Here is a 22,909-nt window from a genome sequence, read left to right on the forward strand (position 1 = left end):
GTATGGCGGCAGAGACACTGGGCTGCCACGGAGTTGGGATGTGTGTTTCTGGCAAGATATCTACCAGATATCATGTGGCACTGTGGTGCCAGATCTAGAAGCTGGAAAGAACCCAGGTGACCTTCAACAGAGGAATGGATACATAAAATGTGGTACATCTACACAATAGAGTACTATTCTACTATCAAAAACAATGACTTCATGAAATTCATAAGCAAATGGATGGAACTAGAAAATATCCTGAGTGAGGTAACCCAATCACAAAAAAACACACATGGTATGCACTCATTGATAAGTGGATATTAGCCCAAAAGCTCAAATTACCCAAGATGCAATCCACAGACCACATGAAGCTCAAGAAGAAAGATGACCAAAACGCAGATGCTTCACTCCTTCTTAAAAGGGGGAACAAAAATATTCATAGGAGGAGATATGGAGGCAAAGTTTGGAGCAGAAACTTAAGGAATGGCCATTCAGAGCCTGCTCCACCTGGGGATCCAGCCAATATACATACAGCCACCAAACCCAGACAATATTGCTGATGCCAAGAAGTGCATGATGACAGGAGCCTGATACAGCTGTCTCCTGAGAGGCTTGGCCAGAGCATGACAGATACACAGAGGCGAATACAAGCAGCAAACCACTGAACTAAGAACAGGGTTCCTGTGGGAGGAGTAAAGAAAGAACTGAAGGAGCTGAAGGGGCTTGCAACCCCATAAGAACAACAATACCAAACAACCAGAGCTCTGAGGGACTAAACCAAAGACTATACACTACCCAAAGACTATACACATGGACAGACCTATGGCTCCAGCTGCCTATGTAGCAGAGGATGGTATCATTGAGCACCAATGGGAGGAGAACCCCTTGGTCCTGCCAAGACTCGATCCCCCAGTGTAGGGGAATGTCAGGCAGGGAGGCAGGAAGTGGGGGTAGTTGGGGAGGGGGAACACGCTCATAGAAGAAGAAGGAGGAAGATAGGATAGGGGGTCTATGGACGGGAAACCAAGAAAGGGAATAGCATTTGAAATGTAAATAAAAAATATCCAATAGCTGTGTCATACACAGGTTACCTCCCAATGAGTTATTGGCCACGTGGCCCCAGAAGTACCCAAAACAATATCGGCTTCATGGTTGAGAGCATGCACCACTCTTATAAAGGACCGCAGCTCAGTTCAGAGCTCTCACACCTGTAAGTCCTGCTCCAGAGGACCTAAGGCTCTCTCTGGCCTCTCTGGGCACTTGTATTCACATGCATATATTGAAATATAAAACAAATATTTTATCAAACATTTAAAAGTGGCTACTTTGTTTTGGCTTTCTTTTCCCCTTTGGCTGGCTGGTTAGTTGTTTGATTTGGATTTTTTGGGTGGCTCCAGTTGGCACTCAGGCTTGTCTCAAACTCATGGTATCCCCCTGCCAGTTTCTCAAGTGCTGAGATTGGCACGTGCCCCATACACAGCTGACTCTTTTGGTTTTATCAGTATCAGGTTAGCCAATGTTGAGAATAGCTAGGTAAGAGCAAAACTCTCTAATCAAATAACTAAATGTTGGATAAAACAAATGCTGGACAAAATAGTTGTACATTATGTGAAATATATAATCTTTGTCCATAAGTATATGAAATAGAGTCTTGTTTGTAATCAACAATCTATCTGAATTTCTAATAATCTTTGGCCCTGCCACCCTGAACTGATCTCATCTCAGCTGACTAAACAGGCAGGCATGACCAGTACTTGAAAGAGAGAAGCAGAGGTTATTCTTGATCACACAATTTCCTGTCATAACCCAGATTGAACCCTATTCTTTCTGGCCTCTACCACAGTCTTTAGCCAGGGAACATTATCTTCAAATACGTGTCTGAAAGAAGAACAGAAACATGACAGTCAAAAAAAAAAAGCAAAGTTTCCCAAGCAATCTAAAGCTGTTAATATCTGTCCAAGTTTCAGGTGGTTTTGTACTTTTTCCCAGCAAATTTAAAGACAGCTTATGATGGCCACATCACTGACACAGAGCTGTAGAGATGATACTAAACCAGAGATCCAAAAACAGGAGTTAGTCCCGGGTCTACTTTTAACTGAGTAATTTCCATAATTTGCCTCATGAATCCTGTTCTTTTTTAAAACTCTGTATCTGTTTGGGTTACCATGAATACCAAGGCTCTGAGCTGCCTGATGTGATTTCTAGGAACTGAACTCAAGTGTGCCATGAGCAGCAAGAGCTCTTAACCTCTGAGCAATCTCTCTGCCCCTCTTTGCAAAGTGCCTACATGGAAAGGGAGTCAGGCGTGGGAGGGGTGAGAAAGGAAAAGGGAGTTAGCCAGATTAGCAGCCATGCCAAGGCAGGAGACTCAAAGATATGAGGCAAGCCTGTGGTATACAAGTCCCTTAGCTTGAGGCTAAGCTACAGATCTACATATGGTGGCTCATGTCTGCAGTATCAGCATTAAAGAGCTAAGCTGAAGAACTGAGTTCCAGGACAACTTAGGCTACAAAACTGAGTTCTGGGCCAGGCTAGGCTAGAGTGAGACCATGTCTTAAAATATAAATACAAAAATAATAATGGGGGGAGGGGAGAACAACTGGATGGCTCAGTAGGTGCAGTGCCTGTGGCAATCCTAGCAAGCAGAGCTTGATCCCCGGAAACCATGGAAAAGTAGGAGAGAACCATCTCCACAGTGCTGTCCTCTGACCTCTACACATGCACCACAGCACAAGCACACCACATACACAGTATGTGCACACACAATAATAATGAATAACTTTTAAAAGTTAAATGGAAAAGCAAAGACTGATGATATACCTCAGTGACCAGGCAATCCTCTAGTGCACAAAAGTAGCAAATCCCAGGAGAAAAAGGGGGTATGATAGATGGGGGGAGGAGAGAGGGAATGAAAAAGACACACGGAAAAATTAAATTTCCTGTATTTTGTGTTTGGTAATCCCTCTGGAATAGGTTCTATGTTGCAAGTTGTCCAGTCTAAAAATAGCCAAGGGTTAATTACCAGACAAGATATTAGTTTCATGAGAGATAAATCTAGTCTGGGCAAAGCTAAGAGGAGACTTGCTACTCTTTCTCTGCAGATGTCATGAAGTTTACAATGCAATAAAATGAATACTGTCCAAAAAGTAAAGATCTGCCCTCAAAATCATGCCTCCTTAAAGATGGTGAATCCTCTATGTGTTCTTATGGTCCTCGTTAGGTGGACAGCTCATAGGATGAGACAGAGCCAAAAACTTAGAGTCAATTAAGGGTTTATCAGTCAGCTCAGCAGTGCAACTGGAGTCATTTAAGCCACTTAGTCTCTGGCCCTAAGGGTCTTCACTTATAATACTGGGAAAATATAAGCTGGTAAAGTGATCTACCTCAAAATATAATTCTTTTAATTATTTTACATCCATTATTTATTTTTTGTGTGTGTAGGTATGTGCATGCAAGTACACGCAGAAGTACACACATGTGGAGATATCAAGTTATCAGAAGATAATCTGTAGGAATCTGCTCTCCTACCATGTGGATTCCAAGAATTGAACTTAGGTTTCCATCTGGGTGGCGAGTGCCTTTACCCACTAAGCCACCTCACCATTACCAAAATATACTTCTTTAGCATAATATAAGATGGCATTCAGGAGGCCTACAGACAGAGAACTGGAGGGAAGGAGATCTGCACTACATAAGACAACTACATTACTACAGAAGCAGGACTCCTCGGGAGACCCCTTATCTGGCTTCCTTACATCTAGTAAAGAGACTATCAAATTATCCCTGTCAAAAGACTGCCACAGGATGACAGGCTTCTGATAAGTGTAACCTGACAAATTATCTCTATAATAAGACAACATCTGTTCACAATTTATTTCTTCTTTTTCTCCTCTCTTAACCTGTCATGACCTCCCTCACAGGTATCTCAAGCTGCTCTTTCTGTAGCTCAAAAGCTGTCAACCATCTGGCCCTTTCTTTGAGTCTCAAAAGATAGTACACATATGCATGTTAATAAGTTTGCTAGTTTTTCTCCCATTAATCTTTAAATTGTCAGTTCACTTCATAAAGAATGAGTGACTCTATAGAGAGCAAAGACTAAGACAGTCTTACCAAGCTGAACTATTAGCTGTCCAGACGACTCAGTGGGTAAGGGGGCTTGCCACCAAGGTTACTGACCTGAGTTCAATTCCCTAGCCCACATGGTAGAGAAACCTGACCCTGTAAGTTAGCCTCTGACTTCCATGATGTGCTATGGTGCTCATGCCTAGACAGATACAGACATACATGTTACAGGTATTTGATTATTATACAGTGAAAAACTAATTGTTAGCAAAATATAAAAACTTAAATAGTGTCAGATGCTAAAGAATGGAAAGTTCTTGGGAGAAGTCTTCTGGTCTTTGTTCTATGACCCAAGGTGACTGTCACTTAGCCTTGAGCTACCCCACCATAAAAGTGAAATGGTTGGGGAATTAGGGAGGGAATACTGACTTGGTTTGGAGCCACTCCCACCCCCACCATAACAGTGACCTGGTTCAGCCTGCTGAGTGTGATGGGGAGGAGCTAGACTTTTGTCATGAAAAGCCCTCAGGGAAGAAGCTTTAGGTAAGAGAGATAGGAATTTTCTCTTTGGGCTTGTAGGAACTATCAAGAAGCAGTTGACAGGATACAGGAAAAACAGTATTCTAGGAAAGAGAGGTAAGGAGCCCTCCTGGGTTTGGAAAAGCTCAAGAGGAAGGTAGACTGGCTCTGTAGAATGACACACAGAGAAAGAGATTTCTAAAGAGCTAGTTTAATTGTAGAAACAGGCTTATAGATAGATATTTTGTATATAGTTAAGAAAATAAAATTACCTCACTGAGCTGGCCAGTTTTTACCTCAGTTTATGCCTCCAGTGTCTTTAGTTATGTTTTATATCTAATATTTTCTATTTCTATTTAATATTTAATTAAATATTAAATTTAAATAAATGTTATATATATAAATAGATAAGTGAATGAATATTTTAAAAAAACTAAGTATCTATATAATTTTGTAATTGTACTTTACGATGGCCATTTTCTACAATGAAGCCTAAAAGTATTTTTCAGTAGCATTACTCTATAAAACATAAGCCAGAATTAAATACTTTGGTTTCAAGCCAACACTTGGTTTAATCCCAACACTTGGGAGGCAGAAGCAGTGGCAGGCAGATATCTGTAAATGCAAAGTCACACTGTCTACAGAGAGTTCCAGGACAGCCAGGACTATATAGTGACCCCTTTTATTGGGGGTAAACAGCAACAACAAAGCAAATAGATGGATGGATGGATGGATGGATGGATGGATGGATGGATGGATGGATGGATGGAAATGTAAAGATTATTTGGATTTTAACATACTGATCTAGACATATGCATGGTGTGTTATATAAGGTAAAGGGAAATAAGGAAGACATTGGAAGACGTCTCATTGAAGACTTTCCAACCAGGGTGTAGAATAGGCCTTCACTCCGTTAATAGCTAACAGGCTCCCCCTGACAGATACAAAGTACAGTCCTCATTGTTCTTCAAAGCAAGGAAAGGAAAATGTTATTTTCAGCTTCCATTCCACCTTGCCTGCAAGGCCTTACCTGCATGCACCAGCACAAAGCCCCCTCGTTTCTCCTTACAGGGCTGCTGTTTCTCCTTACAGGGCTGCTGTGTTTCTAACTCCTTGACTGTTACTTTAGCACCAGATGCCTGAGAGGATTTGGAAGGCAGTCCTTCTCCAGAACTCATCCCCTTCTCCATGATCATTCTCCAAGATTATCATCTTCTATCAGGAAAAGAGCATCCTTCCATGCAAAAGAAACTGCAAAAGGAGTCACCCTAAAGAAAAATAGCAAAAGATTACCTCCATTTCTTCCTACCAACATGCACATCACTTACAAAAAGTATAACACATATTTCACAAAATAGATATTTAAGATTATTGAACTGGATAACAATAAAAGAACATGAAAAGTTTACACCTTAATCTCTGCCCAGCAACAGTACTTGTCTGAAGACACAGAAACAAATTTACTATAGAGAGACCTATCCTGGAGGGGTATGGCAGCACACATCATTATCAGAGAGGCAGGAGAATCACTGAGTCTGAGGCTGGACTATTCTGTTTAGCCAGTTCCAGTACACTCTGGGCTACACAGTGAAATCCTGTCTTTTGAGAAAAAAAACAAACACTACAAGAAAAAAAAAACCCAATGTAGTCCAAATTTTGTCTCCCTGTTACCTATAGTAAAGTAAACCAACATAGTGTAACTAACACTTTATTTCCCCTGCACACCAGCTGATCTCTGGGATATTTTAGGATCACAAGCACTGATATAAAAACAGCTTTCTGCTTAAAGAAAGCTACAAATCCATTCCTACATGTGAAGAGGTTTTGAATGTTTATTGATTACTGTTGCATGTGCACTAGACGGTGGGGTGAAAAGACAGAGGACAACACTGTGGAGTCTGCTCTCTCTCTTTCCACCTTTACATGGGTTCTGGGGATCAACCCTGGTTGCCAGGCTTACAGAGCAAGCACCATTACCAGTGAGGCTTCTCATCAGCTTGAATATGTGTTACTGGTTTGTTGGCACGGGATCTCACTACCTGGTTTAAGCTGGCCTGAGCTGCCTGCCTCATGACTGGCCTACCACAACCTCCTGAGTGCCAGGATGAGAGAGCAGCACTACTGTTCTCACGAAGAAACTCTCTCCAGATCATCAATTCAAGGCTGATCAGTGCAATTATACAGCACAAGTGCTAACAAAACCAAGAAATTAAACAAGCACTCCTTCAAAGAGCTGTCAGCATAAGAAGCATGATACTCTCCACAGGCAAGTAATGAGACAAAACTGAATAAAACAATTTTCAAAAAGTCTATGCTTGAACTTTGCTTCGAATTTTTCTCACTATGGTTTACACACTCGAAACTCATTACACACTCATTAAACAATCCGGGTTTAGTACAACAAAAAGGTCAGAATATATTCTAAATTAAGAATAAACATACCATTTTAAAAGCAACAATGAGATTTCAAAAAAACATGACAATGTCAAAACTTTTTAAATGACAACATTAAGCAAAAATAATCAGTACATATTAACCTGAAAAGGGAGGGAGTCAGGTTTGGTGGTATGTATCTATAATTCTAGCACGTGAGACAGATGGGTCACAAATTCAAGGTCAACAGGTACTACAAGTTAGAACCTGGACTATAAATAAATTAATTCAATTCAATTAAAAGCAGCCACTAGAAGGAATGAAGAAGTTCTTGGTATACAGATATGGAAATCTCAAACATCTGGCTAAAAAAGTATTTTAAAGCATGCAAATAATCATCTCAGGAGCTTGAGGCCATCTTCATCTATACAATGAGTTCTTGAACCTATATGAGATATGCTCAAAAAAGGAGGGGAAATGTATGCATAAAAACATATGCTGTATTATCTGGAAGGAAGAAGTAATTATATATGCAAAGTATGCATCTGGACAGATATACCACAAAACAATACAATAATTTTACCCAAAGGATATTTAGATGATCAGGGTACAAGAACAGGATGGAAGTTAGTAACGTTAAGCCATTTTAATTTAAAACATTTGAATGTATCCCACACCACATAACCACACGCACACACACGCACACACACACACACACACACACACACACACACACACACACACACACACACACACACACACACACACACGGCTAATCTTGGCTGTCAACGTCTCTATATCTGTAATCAACCAAAGCCCAAGTACCTGGGCATGCATGCCTGTCAATGGTTTTCTCAACTGGATGGTTTAAGGTGGGAAGACCTACCCTGAGTCTTGGCCACTCCTGGCAGCAGCCCACACAGAAGGAAGATTTCCGTTTCCCTTGGCCAGTTCACCTTTTCTGCTAAGGCAGTCCTTCATTGGTACTAGAACCTACTTCAGGATTCCAGCTGAAATGTCCACCGCCTCAACTAAAGAACTACCAGAATTTTGGCCTTTCCTGTAAGAGACAGCCATTGTTGAACCAATAAATCCCCTTTAATCTATATGTACATACATATGTGTGTATATACATGTATTTATATATGCATATATACACACATAAATATATCTATATATTCTACCAGTTCTGTTCCTTTAGAGAGCTCTAAGCACTAGTTAATGAGCTAAGTCCAAGATCCCATATAAGAGATCCCACTTTAAAAATGCTGTAATGTAAAAAAATAAATAAATCTGTTTTTCCTCCTGGCCACTTAGTTCCCAAAATAACAACTCTAAGACTAACACATGGCCACAAGCTTTGGCTCATTCCCTGACTAGCTTGTCAATTATTTAACCCATTCAAACCATTCTAAGTCTACCCCCTACTTCCCTCTCCTGACCCACTTCTTCCTTAGTGTCTCCTCAGCATCTCAATAGAATCTCCACATCTCTCCTGTGTCTCCTTTTATTCCCTCACTATTTCTCAGAATCCTCTCCCTGCCAGTCTCACACCTTCTATTTTCTGCCTCAGCCCAGAGGGTTTTTTATTGACAGGTGTTGCTTATGAGAGATTCCCCCTACAATGTAACAAAGGAAATGCCATATTCTGGATTTACATTGATTCCTAAGTGACATTTTAATAATCCTACCTCAGAAAAGAATATAGGAAAAGCATGGTCAAAGACTCCTAAAAGAGCTATTTCTATTTCACCTTCCTGAATCATGAATTTACGGAAAATATAGGTAGGTGAATAAGAAAAGAAAGCATCGCGGTATTTGATTTCTGCCAATCAGACAGGGTAGGAGCATGACATTAGATTAACACTAAATACCCTGCAATATGTCTGTCTTACTTGTCACTGTTATTACTAATCATTACTTGAAACTGTTGCTGCACACTTACACCAAACGTTAGCTCAGGGAAAATGTCGATTGCTTCAGCTGAATTCTGAAGCAACACCCAAAATGAAATGTTCTCAATGAACAGGCATGTGCAAGTACTAAAGTTCTACGCAATGAGAATTAAGTACATTGGACTGCTAAGCTTGCATATCTAAGGTCCATGATTTGACCTAGCCCCACTAAAAATCACAAACTATTTTAAATACCTTAAAGAATTCTATAGCTCATTTCATACTGTCTTCATTTCTGAATAATGTATTTAAATATGAACATTTCACAACTTACCAGTAATAATATTAAAATTCATTGTGATTATTATTTCTCAGCACTAGCAACTTTCTCATTCTCTGCAAAATCTTCTGAGAGAATTAATGAGTACACAGATGCTGAAAAAACAGCTTAGTGGTACATCGTGAGTGCCTGTGCCTAACAGGTACAACCTCCTAGAATGGATATACAAAGCAAGATGGCTCAGCCAATTAAAAAGCATTTGTCATGGAAGCCTGGTGACTTGAGTTCCAAACTCAGAGAACCACTCCCAAAAGTTGGCTCTTACCTCCACACATGTGCTATGGCACGGACACACACAATGGTTTTAAGTTTGCTTGTTTTATTAAAAAGGATTAGGAGTGTTATCATATGCCCCAAGCTGGACATGGTAGCACATGTCTATAATCCTAGCACTTGAGAAACTAGGGAAGAATGAAGAATCAATGCTAGCCTTGGCTGTACACAGTGACTGTCTCAAAACCAAAACAACAACAATAACAAAGAGTATCAAGAGTATATAGCAAATTCTACTAACAGCGATACATCCTGAAAACTAAAATCATTTACATACATACTTCATCTGAACAAGGTTGCCAAAGATACAAGTTCTTGCTTCCCATAAACTATATTTCTTAATCTCCTACTTACACTCCTTGACTGACTCCCTGCTCTTCATGGCAAGAGTGCCAACCTACAATGCTTCTTCGTGAGGCCTCTGGGCCTCTTTTCAACATCCCCAGAACTGTCCTTTGTGCCAATCTTTCAAAAACAATCCTCTTAGCAAATCACGTGATTTTTTTTTTTTAGCTTTTTTATGTTCTGACTTGAAATAAAATTATAGCTAGAGTGAAATAAAATTATAACTTGGAGTTCAGTCTTGGTGTTCCTTAATGACTTACAAAAATGAGTTCATTTTCCCACTAAAGCCTAGGTCTTTGCACATTACTTTTCATAACTGTATAATTCTCTTCTAACACACCTCACAGTCATTTCAGACTGCACCAAAATCCTATCGGTTTCTTCCTCAAGTAATTAACTTCTTTTTCCTCTACCCCTGTTTAGCCCAAATACCTCTTAGCATAAACATTACGCAGCATCTGCACTTTTCTTCATGAACACAAGCTATCATAGAGCAGCCATTTACAAAAGACTGCTACAGTAAATCTCACAAAGGACAATACTGAGCAAAACAAGTCAGAAACAGACAATAAACAACAGGAAACATAATCTGAACATCCAATATTGAAGAATATTCAAAAAAGAATAAAGTTTATAACTAACACTATGCTAGTACCCAAAGCTGACTGTAGCTGTTTTGAAAGGGAATCTATAAGTAAGTAGGGAAAGCCTGGAAATGCACAATACTGTAAATACCATGTTTGCAGCTACTGTATATATGAACTATAGGTTATACAAACACAAGTTAACAGCATCATAGATACACCTTAAGGAGAACTGAGAAATCCTGGTCTCTAATACCTTCACGTTTGAATTTGTTTTATTGAGTACTGTCCATTAAGAGACTTTTTTATTTGATCATTTCTGAGACCAAGATGAATGCTAATTCACTAATCATCAAAACCAAAAGGGAAACTCAAAAACATTATTTCTTTTTTACTTCAGGGATTTTCTGGGTACTAATTTAGCATCTAAACTTTGACCTTGGACCTCTCAAATCTGTATGTGTATATACATACTTTTTTCCTAGCACATGTCATAATAATTGTTTTTAATTAAACAATTTAGAAAAGTATCATATGTCCTGTTTAATGTTTCCAAAGCAGTGTAGGAAGATCATCAAGCAATCATCTACCTCACAACAAAATATTTCTGTACAGGAGAAACCTAGCCCCAAGCTCCTGCCATTGGTAATACAGAGCCATGCTGTTCTGGAGCCACAGGACCGGAATCCTAGCCCTTAAGGAGGACACTGCGGAGGATCACTGCACACTCAAGGCCAGCTTGGCATCCATACTGGGTTTCAGCCCACCCAGGGATACAAGGTGAAACACTATCCCATTTTAGAAAATGAACCAGAATTTTGTGGGTTTGGTATCATGACATTGAGGGTTTCATGCTTCATTAAAAGAGTTCCAGAACAAATGTATATTCATCTTTGATCTGTAATTCTACTCCTAGAAACACTTTCTACCTAAATTTTAAATACAGAAAAAGCTTAGTCTTTCTTTGGTCGATTTGGGTTGCTGGTTATGAATTGTTTTGTTTTGCTTCATTTTGTGAGACAGGGTCTCATGTAGCCCAGGCCGACCTCAAACTCCTGATCATCCTCCCTCCATTTCCCAAGTTCTAGGACTGCCAGCATGTGCTAGCACTCCTGGCTAGTGTTACGTCTTTTATGCTATGCCTAATATAGAATACAGAATTTTAAACACATGTGCCACCTAAGAATTCAACAGAAAGTAATGGGTTATACAGTAACATTATTTACGGTCAATTGATTTTCAAGATGGATGCCTAAGGGGAGGGCGTGGAGGGGCAGAGGACACACTCCTTTAATCCCAGCACCCAGGAGGGAGAGGCAGGCAGATCTCTGTGAGGGAGTTCCAGGACAGCCAAGACTACATGGAGAAACCCTAACCTGAAAAACAAAAACAAAGATAAACAAAACAAAACAAGATGGATGCCCAGGCTAGTGGGGGGGGGTCAACAAAGGTGGTTCAAATTAGAGAAGGCAAAGTAAAGCCATATTCTTCCCTGCTCCTACACTGAATCCAGTACATCAAAACCATAGTCAAAATCTCTTAGCGTAACCCAAAATTATACATGGATAAATATTTCTGACTCAATTTGGCAATCTTGTTGTTGTTGTTGTTGTTGTTATTGTTGTGGGGTGGTAGTTGTTTGCTTGATGGCTTGCCGGTTTAGTTTTTGGAGACAGGGTCTATTTGAGATAAAAATCCCTGTATTAGGTGGCTCCCGCTATCCTGGAAACTGCTCAGAGATCCACTTTCTTCTGCCTTCTGAGTTCTGAGATTTAAGGCATGTGCCACTACACCCAGCTTCACAAATGGTTTCTTAAGTCAAAAGTTTGAGACAAGACTGGTCTACAGAGTGAATTTCCAGGCCATAGTAAGACCCATCTCAAAAAAAGACACCGAGGGGCTGGAGAGATGGCTTAGTAATTAGGAGCACTCACTGGCTGCTCTTGATTCCCAGCACCCACGTGGCAGATCACAGCCATCTTTTAAGTCCTATCCCACGGGAGCTGATGCCACCTTCTGGCCTCTGATGTTAACAGGCAGGATCATGGTACATAGACGTATATGCAGGCAAAATATGAATCCACAGAAAATACATTTTAAAATATCTACTCAAACAACTTAAATATTTCTCCAAAACTATATAATGACTGATAAGGACAAAGAAAGATGTTTAAGATTATTAACCATATTATTTCTCTAGTACCACTATAAGATGCATATAATCAAAACAGGAGTAGAGTTGAAGACCTTCCTAATCTGTGGGATTCAATGTGCTGTAATCATTCTGGAAAGTATATGCTCAGTGCTCCAAACCTAAATGTTCCACTTCAAAGTACATACCAATAATAATAATAATAATAATAATAATAATAATAATAATAATAATAATAATAATAATATATTTCTATATACACTCTAAATATATTTATATTTCTATAAAATATAAAACTAAAAACAAATATCCACATAAAAAGTCACAAATATGATGTGTGCAGAATTATTCCAAAAACCCTTAAGGACAAAACAAGCCAACGCTACAATTGCATAGCCATAAAAATGAATGGATGAGGTATCTCCATCAGTAGTAAGATGCTTACCCAGCCTGTGTACAGTCCAACCCCAGAATTACCAGGGGAAAATAAATAAATACAAAGGAATGAAGTATTGTTACATAGCCATGGACAAATCTTGAAAATATGCTAACTAAAAGAAGCTAGATACAAAAGGACAACTGTTACATGGTTCCATTTGCCTAAAATGTACAAAACAGAAAGATATACATTAAACCACGGATCAGAAGCTGGACAGAAGCTGAAGGAGGGGTAACTGTTTTGGGCACAAGTTTCTGGAGAAAGTGATTAAAAAAAAGGGTCTGGAACTAGACAGCAATGACATATATATAACTTTTGAACACTTAAAAGGAGAGAGGGGGAGAAAGAAGCTTACAATTCAAAAGGGTTTTGGTACTGCGCTGATTACAATAGCCAGGGCTAGAAAGACAGCTCGGCTGGAAAGAGTATATGCTTCTCTTGCAGAGGACCTGAGTCCGTTCCTAGCACCACACACTGACTTACATCCATCTTTGATTCTAGTTCCATATGCCCTCTACTGGCCTGCACAGATATGCACGTGGTCTACAGACATAATGCAAGCACTCATACACATAAACTAAAATAACCCTTAAAAAAGCATAATCAATCTATCCGAACAATGAATGTAATATACACAAAACTGCAATTTTTAGTTTTAACCACATTATACACGTACATTTGTAGGTGATATCTTAAAGCACCTAAGAAATTATAAAGAACAAAATCCTCAGTGGCGTCAACTATGTTAATCTCTATTTCTACAATTTCCAAACATTTTCTAATAACCACTGCTCTGTTTCTAATAACCAAACGCCCGAGTGTGTAAGTTAAACTTTCTTAGCTTGTTAATCAAAGAAAGATCTTACTCCCATGGCCCCAAATAAACCTTCCCTTCCTCTCTCCTCAGCATAATTAACTTGAACTCGGAGGTATCACTATGCCCTCTACTTCAAAACACCTCCAGTTGCTTCATCTACTCAGTCCTAGCCTCGTCTGCCTCTACATTGGATGCTAATGTCCATCGGGACTTAACCCGGCCTCTAATACACTCAGGGAAGCTCTGACCCCACCGCGACAATTCTCTGTGACACATCCCGGACCCGCTGCGGACCTGGGGGACGGGAGTTCCCTGTAGCCTGGTACTGAACAGCGCGCGAAGCGCTACGAGAACTCCACAGCCAAGGAAACTGGCGGGCCCACGCGTGACCGCGATTAAGGACCCGAGAATCCGTGGGCCCCTGCGCCGGGCTGGGCAGGCGGCGCCATACGCGCCGTCCCGTGCGGTGGGGAGAGGACGCCACGCGGGCCTGCGGGACCATACGGAGACCGAGGCTAGGCAGCGGCGACGCGGACAGCGTGAGAACGAGGGACACTCACCCGCGTCAGCGCAGAGCACTCATTACACAGGAAGTAGTCGCTCGCCCGTTGCCAGGGTGAGGAAGCGGGAGTGGCGTAAAGCCTTTTCATTGGTTGACGTGCACAAGTGGCCGGAAGTAGACGCCCCGCGAGGCTGTGCCTTAGTCGCCTAGGCTGTAGCCACTCGTTAAGTGTCAGAGCGGCGACACATGGCGGTATCTCTGGCCTCTGATATTTAGAGATTTCTTTTATTTGTTGGTATATTAGAGGTTTGTTTGTTGTGATAGCTGTGCAGTCACCGTTACCCACCTTGTTTTTACTGTGCTCGGTAATTAGCTTTCAGGATATGTCTACCTCTTAACCCACGTGGTTGAGTGACTAGCGCTGTGGCACGTTATGAAAATAGTAGCCATCATTGCTGAAGAACCCTTCCCTCATCCTTGTAGTCTTGACTCCGATAGAAAACTAGGATCCAACGTAGGTTGTGTGTATAGTGGGAGTCAGCCGTACCGTAGGAGAAAGGAAAATGTGGTTAGCTTTTAACTGTCCAAGGTCAAAGACCAGTAGCAATCTCATAAAGTTTCCTTGTAACTAGTATCATAAACCGCTTGACAACCTGTTTGGAGGGAGCAGATACTGGAAAGAACAGTGCAGGTTAAGTATCAGTCATCTGAAATACTTGGGCTGAGAAGTATTTGGGATTTTTTTTTCTTCTAATTCTGAAATTGCTTATATATAAGTCCTGGGTCGTAGGTTGTTTCTCCGCCGGTGAAATGAGCCAATTTAAGCCAGATTAGATTATATTAAAGGCAGAATGTTGGGAAGCTGCTTTGGGAGGGGGCGGTCACTGACCCCAAGGATTGAGGCCAATGGAGCCATAGAGGTGGGAGAAGAGAAGGAGAGGAAGAGACCAAAATATCTGGATTATAGAGGGAAGAGCCTCTGGGGGAAAGGGCAGTTCAGCCCCGGGCTGGAAAATTCAGGGTTGGGACTGAGGGATGTTGGGAGAACCTGGAGATAAAGTCTGCTTTGGTATGTAAAATATGTGTCTCAGTTCCTTGTCCCTGGTCCAAAACCAAGCACTGGGAATAGGACTTCAGTTGCAAAATTACTCAGTTGTATTTCATGCAGACCTTATACACAGAGCCTGTAGGTAATTTTGTAACTCATTTTTTAAAATAGTTGTATGCATAGTGTGGGAGCAGTTAAAGTTTGGGACTTTTAAATTAGAGGTGTTTCAGCATGTATTTTTTTTCCTGTGAGGTCTCAGATCAACAGTGTAGGATCACCTAAGCCCTTACTTAAAAATGCAAATTCTTAGAATCCACCTAAGTCAACCTTCGTTGTTGTCTTGTTGGGTTTTTGTTTTGTTGTGTTTGTTTGTTTGTTTTCCAAGACAAGGTTTCTCTGTAACAGCCCTAGCTGTCCTGGAACTCACTTTGTGGACCAGGCTGGCCTCAAACTCAGAGATCGCCTATCTCTCCGCCTCCCACGCACTGGCTGGGAGTAAAGCCATGCTGGTCTTGAAACAAGCCCTTTGGGTGACTGTGATGCAACCAAAGCATTACCAGACTGAAGAACGTCTTGACTTAATCTTAGAGGAGGACCAGAAGGATGATAAACCCAACACCCACCCCCAAGAGGAGAGCAACCAATAACGGGGGATTTAGAGTGATCAAGAACTAGGTGCAAGAGGCAGTTTGAAGCTGAGGAGTTTTTTGATTTTTATCCTGACGTTTCTAGATTAAAATACATGAATTGGGAAAAAAAAAAAAACTCAACTGCTAGTAATCCCAAATATATAAGTAATAATTCTTGTTTTATCCAGGACATCTTCCTAATATTCTCTTTTATAGGTGAAAATTAAGAGTCAGTTGTGACATTTATCTATTTAAGCAGCACATTAGATTTGAAATCGAATGTAAAGACTGGTAAGGAAAAAAAAGCTTCCTAAAAAAAAACCTTAACGGTTAAGTTAGTGAATGGTAGCAATAAAGTAGAAATTAACAGCAAGTATCTAGAAACAGAATATTCAGTGTTTCTATCCTGTTCTAACATTTAACTATCACATTAAATGATTTGCTTCATCCTATTATTTAATTTCTACATTTGTAAAATGAGGATTAAAAATTGTTGTGTGAAATAAATAAATATATGAGAATTACTTTTAAAAGTATCAGGATAAGCCAGATGTGGTGGCATATGCCATTAATCCCAATTCTCAGAGGTAGAGGCAGTTGGATATCTGAGTTTGAGGCCAGCCTGGTCTAAAGTGAGTCCCAGAACAATCATCATCATCATCATCATCACCATCATCATCATCATTATCATCCAATATTAAGTATCAACCCCATAGTAATCTATAGATACTCATTGTTTTTTTTTTCTTTGTTTTTGAGACAGTCTCACAGTGTAGCTAAAGGCCCTTCCAAGAATACTCCTCCCTCACATGATGCTGGTTTGATAAATGTAATAAATTTTAAAGAGGCTTTTTTTACACTTATATAGTTTGTGTTCACCCATGCCTGCCCAAGCTCACAGTAAAGGACTAGATACTTGGTTTATGTACACTCAAGGAGATTGACCCCTTGACCTCTAAGAAAGCAGGATTTCACTCTTCCCTCTCCTCTCTCACTCCTGTTAGCTGCCAAGAGATCTCAGCTTTCGTCTGCCCTGGTGTTTTCTCTTTCAAATGCCAATAAATTGTCTTTAAGGCAGGCTGTGCTTTTAATCCCAGCACTTAATCTCAGGGAGGCAGAGCCAAACTGATCTCTGAGTTCAAGGTCAATCAAGACTACATAGTAAGACCCTGCCTCAAAAATAAAAAAGATATCTAAAGTTGTCCTTGTATTTCCTTCTGAGTCCACCTTTTTTTTCTCAGTGTTTTAGTCTCAATGTATGAGAGCAGTGTCCCTGGAAAAGTGGTACTGTATATCCCCTGGTGACACTGCGGGAACTCCATTGCCCTTTCACTCTCTGACTGTGCCTAACCACCTGCATCCTGGTAAATGCACTCTCAGTAGGGATGAAGGATGATCTGAATTGCATCCTGGGTAAACGGGCTCTCAGTAGGGATAAAGGATGTTCCGAATTTATCTAGCCAAGAGGTAGATGTGTGACTCTCACTAATCCATTGCTGCTTCTTCCAGGACTGGAATCTTTGCTCAGGATAATGCAAGTACAAAACAGCTGCTGAGATTTAGGTCAGCTCCCAGACTCCCTGCTGCTGCCCCAGGCTTCCCTTCTCCGGTTTGTTTCTTTGCTCTTTCTTTCTATTACGTAAACTTCTTCTGCCAGCCTCCCAATCCTTCCGCATGCTTTCACACCACCAGCAAGACAAAGACTAAAGTACATTAGTTGACTCACTTTCAAGCCCTGATGACAATACATTTTCCTTGGGAATCTGACCAAGACTAGTGGAATTAAAAGTGGTCGAGCTGCCATCTGCTTCACCCTGCTGTCTGTCTGTCTTTATGTATGTATGTATGTATGTATGTATGTATGTATGTATGTATGTATGTATGTATGCTGTGTCTCTGACCAGCTCTGTCACCATTCCTCATCCACTGGACTATCTGTATGTGTTTCCTGAGCAATGTACCAGTTTGTGGTTTACCTTACCATCTTTCTCTGAATTCCCAAAATGTCACTTTTTACTACAATTCATGAGCAGTGCCCCACCCACTTCTCTCATAAAATGATAGGTTTATTGATCTGAAACCAGTGAGAGCTTAGCAGCGGCTTTCCCCCAAATACTTATGTTTAGACTGCAGGCCCATCCCCCTTTCTGTCTCTCTAGGCACTTCATCCTACCCTGTGTCTTTCAGTAGCACAGCCTCAACGTACCTTCTTGTATAATTGAGGTTCTTATTTATTTCAGTTATTGATCATGTACCTGTGAAGTGAGCTCCATGAGCACAGATTTATTTTTTGTAATTAAAATCAACTCCAGAATAATTCGCAGTATTTGAGGTTTTTTTGTAGGGATGTTTCAAACATGAATATTAAATTAGCAATGACTCACAATTAAGGACTAAAAGCCTATAGCCTCTCTCCTGGCTGTTTTGGGGAATCTCATAAGAAACACCATTAATAGAAAAGAGACACATCTTAGCCCTCTTGCCTTGCGAAACCCTATTGACCCATGATTTTTTAGATTGCAGTCTTATACAAAGCATATCCAGAGACACCCTATAGCCTGTCATTTATTGAAAAAGAGTCAGAGACTGTGACAGCACACGCAAAACCCGCACAGGTTCAAAGCAAAGTCCTAGCATATAGAAGGTAAAGTGGACACAAAGTCCCAAACCTAACCAAGAAGCCATTTGCAATTGATTTTTGCTGCAACAAGGAAAACCAGTTTTCTCCAGTGGAATGACACAGGGTATGTCAACCACACTGCAGGCCAGGAGCCATGCCCCAGGAGTACTGACCAACCCAAAATGGACTCCATGAGGTTTTTTGTCTGTGCATTTGCTCACTTTTTGTCTTGTCTTTCAGTTTTGTTGTGCTGAGAGAGAGAGAGAGAGAATGAAGTTGGGTGGGTAGGAGGCAGAATCTAGCAGTAGTTGGAGAAGGGGAAAGAAGAAAGAATATGATCAAAATATATTGTGTAAAAAATAAAAAAAGAAGAAAGTAAAAAATGGAAAAATGGTTTCTAGAAATACAATTTGATAGCCACCAATATCAGATCCATGGCTACTGCTAAGTCAAGCAGGACGGTCCCTTGGGAAGCCTACACTCTTGGACATGCCCTTTCCCTGAGCACCACCCCCCCTTCTTTTCTGATTAAATTCATGATAAACTTTCCCCCTAACAAACTCCCAGCTGTAGGTGGGAGAGCCTCAGCAGTTCGGAGTCTGACTGCCCTTGAACCCAGCACCTAGGCTGCTCACAACTCCTGCCCGGAACTGCAGATCTAGGGGCTCTCCACACCCCCTTGTGGTCACAGGCGCCTGTGTGGATGTGGCGCAGAGAACCTCGTGCAGGCGTGTATGCACACACATAAATAGGAACAGGTAGATAAATCTTAAACTCCCAAGTGTGTCTCATATGGCTCATCTTGAAATGCTTTTCTGCAGTAAATTCACGAATCCCAACTTTACCTGAGTGGGAGTCACTAGAGAGAACTCGGGCTGTCAAAGGCACAGCATGGAGCTGTGTCTCTGGTCCTTGATTACGAAGGTGGTTTTCAAATTCAAAGCACTGTCAGATTCGATCTGAAACACACAAGCCCTGGCTCAGTAGCAAGCATGAATAGACACAATTACAGGACGGATCAATCTCATGTTTCCAGTACTTGTGTCTCCATAGACAAGATGCAAATTCCAAGGACATAATCTGTGCAGATTAACTTGGATCATTGCTCATAAGAGAACAGAACCCTTCAGCTCAGGATCCCACTGAAACTGCTTCATTAGGATAAAGTAAGTTACCTCCTAGAGGAGGGATGTGGATACTGCAACACAAAGCCAGCAAAGGTGCATGGTCCGCAATGCTTTAAATGTAACATTGCCAAAAACTAGAGGACCACACGGGATGTCGTCCATGGTATTATGATATGTCCGTTCCGTGAACTCTTTAGTTTACTTATTTAGTTTTGTTGTCCTGTCCGTTTGGTTTTGGCTTTGTATTGTTTTGGAGACAGGATTTTACTCTTTAGCCCAGGTTGGCATGGAATTTACTGTGTCACACAGGTTGACCTTGAACTCCCAGAAATCCTCCTGCCTCCGCTTTCAAGTGCTACAGCTACAAGCAGCATATCGCATGCCCAGTTATTTCTGCGCATTCGGTATACTTTCAACAAATTTCAAGCTTATCATTTGTTTGGCAATGTTAGCCCTTATTACTTATTAGTTTAAAACTAATGCAATTTATTCATCTATTATAATATAGGGAAGAATTCTGATAAAATTTGGGAGGAACTATTTTTTATTTTAATTTTTTTTTTAGTATGGGGATGTCATTGAAATGAGGTGACTTTCATATTTACCTCATTTTGAAAACCCTTTTATTGTGGAGAGTTTTGAAGACAGCAGTGGGAGTAACGTGTGCTGGAATGTTCCAGACGGCAGTGAATGTGTACTTTATCTGAGTTTACTCTGCTGTTCTCACTTTGTTAACGGAAGCCGGCTGCCCGGGTCTCGTCTTGGCTGCCTCTGCCCCAGGCTTTGCCAGGCTGTTCTAACTTGCACAGTCAGCTCGGCTGCATTCCTGTTCCCTGGCCCAGCACCATCCGCAATGTGCTGCAGCCTGCTCAGCCCCGAGGCCCAAGCACAGGCCCCATGTCCTCGGAAGTAAACATTTTCCCAAAAGCAATCCATGGACCAAGGAGTAGAGATGCTGTCTGTCCTTTATGCTAGTTCCAAGAGGCTTCCTGTAACCTTGCCACGTTCTCAGAATATCAAGTCCTACCTGTTAACGAAGTATCTTTTACATGGGCCTCTCCTTTTCCCTAGCATTATTTTTGAAAGTTCTCACATTTGCCTCCTACAGTAACCTATGCAAATATTCCCTGCTCCTACAGCCTCTGCATTCTGAGAGAAGACCTGTACTAAGGCTGACACTGTCCTGTCATAACTTTCGGTGACAGTCAAAGTCTCATATGGTCTACACAATGCGCATGTGGCAGAATTTTTAGATGCCAGTCAATATAACTATTGCTGTAAAAGACTAAATCTGCTTTTCTACAGAAGTAGATACCAAAATGATTTCTTTGGTATCTGTTATGAAATATAATAGGTGAGGGGGTACCTGGTGGGTCCATGCCAAGGTGCCCCCTGAGAAATCAAGCCATGTATATAAGGGGGTTTATTTGGAGGAAGGGAGGGAAATGAGGACCTGGAGAAGGGGTTGAGGCAGATAAGTGGACACGTAAGACAGCCAGACAGATGGGAGCAGAGTGGTGAGGGCAGAAAAGGGGGGATAGAGAAGGACAGGAAGGGGGAGAGAGAGGTGGCCAGGAACATGTGGGAACAGAGAGAGTGCTGGAGTGACAGGCAGTGCAGACCTATTATATGCAGCCCACACTTGAAGCACCAGGTGAAGGTGGTGGTGGTGGTGGCAGGTGAGGATGTGAGCTTTTGCTAGGTCCCTGGGAGGAACCTAGTGGAATCCTGTAAGCCAACAGTATAGGTGATTAACTGAATTACAAAGGCAAGATGATGGAAGGGGTGGGAATAAGGGAAAGCTAGAGCTGAGGTCACTCAGTAAGAGAGTACTCACCTAGCCAAAGAAACAAACACAAAGCCAAAGAAGCAAACAGAAGACAAAACGGCTTTCAAAGCTAAAACCTTGACTCAGTGCCATCACCTCATCACTACAGCCACAGAACTCTTCTAGAAAAACCTTGCATACTGCTAGCCCCAACCAACTCAACCGATGGAACAAGGGCCTGTCTCTGTGGACTTTCCCTACGTCCTGTGAGAGCCTTTGCTGTTACCTATTGCCAATGTAATCTCAGCTTGTGCTCTCCCTCCTGAATTTTCACTATTAGGAAAAGGAAAAAACCAAAAACACAAAACTTTTAGTTTTGGACCCATGAGATATTTCTCCAACTGCTATCTAGCCTGACTGCTGTTTTTGTAGTGGTGGTGGTGGTTTTGGTTTTTTTAGTTTGTAGAAATTTGTCCTAGGACCTAGTGTCATCCTCCTCTTCTAATTTTTTGTCTACTTTTTACCATAACATATTTGATAAATTATTTCTCTGCCAGTGAAATAAGCCAATTTAAGCCATATTAGATTATATTAAATGCAGGTCTATCAGAAAGGTGCTCTGGGGGCAATATCACTGGCCCTAAGGGATAAGGCCAGGGAAGTCACCAAAAGAAGAGAGAGGGGAGCAAGTGGGAAGAAAAAGAGAGAAAGGTCATCACAGAGATAAGAGAAAGGAGAGGACTAGGAGATCAATATGTCTGGATTATACAGGGAAGAGCCTCTGGGGGAGGGGCAGCCCAGCCCCTGGAATGCACAGTTTAGAGTTGGGAGCAGGGTATGCCAGGTAGGGACTGAGGGATGCTGGGAGAACCTGAAGACCAGGTCTGCTTTGATAAGTAAAATATGCACCTCAGTCCCTTTTCCCCCTGGGTCTGAAACTAAACAATAACGAACCCTTTTTATCTCAGAGATAAGAATTTTAGTTAAACGTTGCTTAGCTAGAAAGAAAGAGGAGATGGGAAATGTGGAAGAAAAAAAGATGTAAGCTGCTCTTCTGAGAACTGTTACTAAAGATCTAAAGTATGCTTTAGGAACTGAATACAGGTAACTTCACCTAGCCAACCTGATTCCCTTGCTTTCCTCAAGTCCTGGTGGGCCGCCATGCTCGTCATGGGTTCTCTTCGCATTTGTTGGCAACTGAATTGGCTCTCAGCACCTTGAGAGGTGAGAGGACACCTCAGCCTCCAGGAAAGCTGGTTCTCTAATGGGAACCAGAGGTCAGAGGGCAGCTCTTTTTAGCCTACTGTCTCTAATGGGAACCAGATGCTTCTGACTGAGGCCTGCCATCTGCCGGCTCACCTAAGGTTTCCAGCCCTGGTTCTTTTCAGACTACCCAGCTGTACAAACAAACTTTTATCTGTGAGCTTGTGGGAG

The 22,909-nt window shown here is 41.3% G+C and overlaps 1 protein-coding gene across 3 annotated transcripts in view; it reads right to left on the reverse strand.

The window, feature by feature from the left end:
• Positions 1-14,385, reverse strand: part of Tasp1 (taspase 1) — a 227,889-nt gene extending 213,504 nt beyond the window's left edge. For all 3 annotated transcript variants that reach the window (XM_032904306.1, XM_032904304.1, XM_032904305.1), the window contains exons 1-2: positions 14,342-14,385; positions 5,594-5,831 (exon numbers count right to left, since the gene is read on the reverse strand). In XM_032904306.1, coding sequence (XP_032760197.1) covers positions 5,594-5,759 — 166 coding nt within the window. In that variant the 5' untranslated portion in view covers positions 5,760-5,831; positions 14,342-14,385. The remainder of the gene's footprint in view (positions 1-5,593; positions 5,832-14,341) is intronic.
• Positions 14,386-22,909: the final 8,524 nt, after the last annotated feature.

The sequence above is a fragment of the Rattus rattus genome, chromosome 5 (assembly GCF_011064425.1).
Source record: "Rattus rattus isolate New Zealand chromosome 5, Rrattus_CSIRO_v1, whole genome shotgun sequence".
NCBI classification, from domain to species: Eukaryota; Metazoa; Chordata; class Mammalia; order Rodentia; family Muridae; genus Rattus; species Rattus rattus.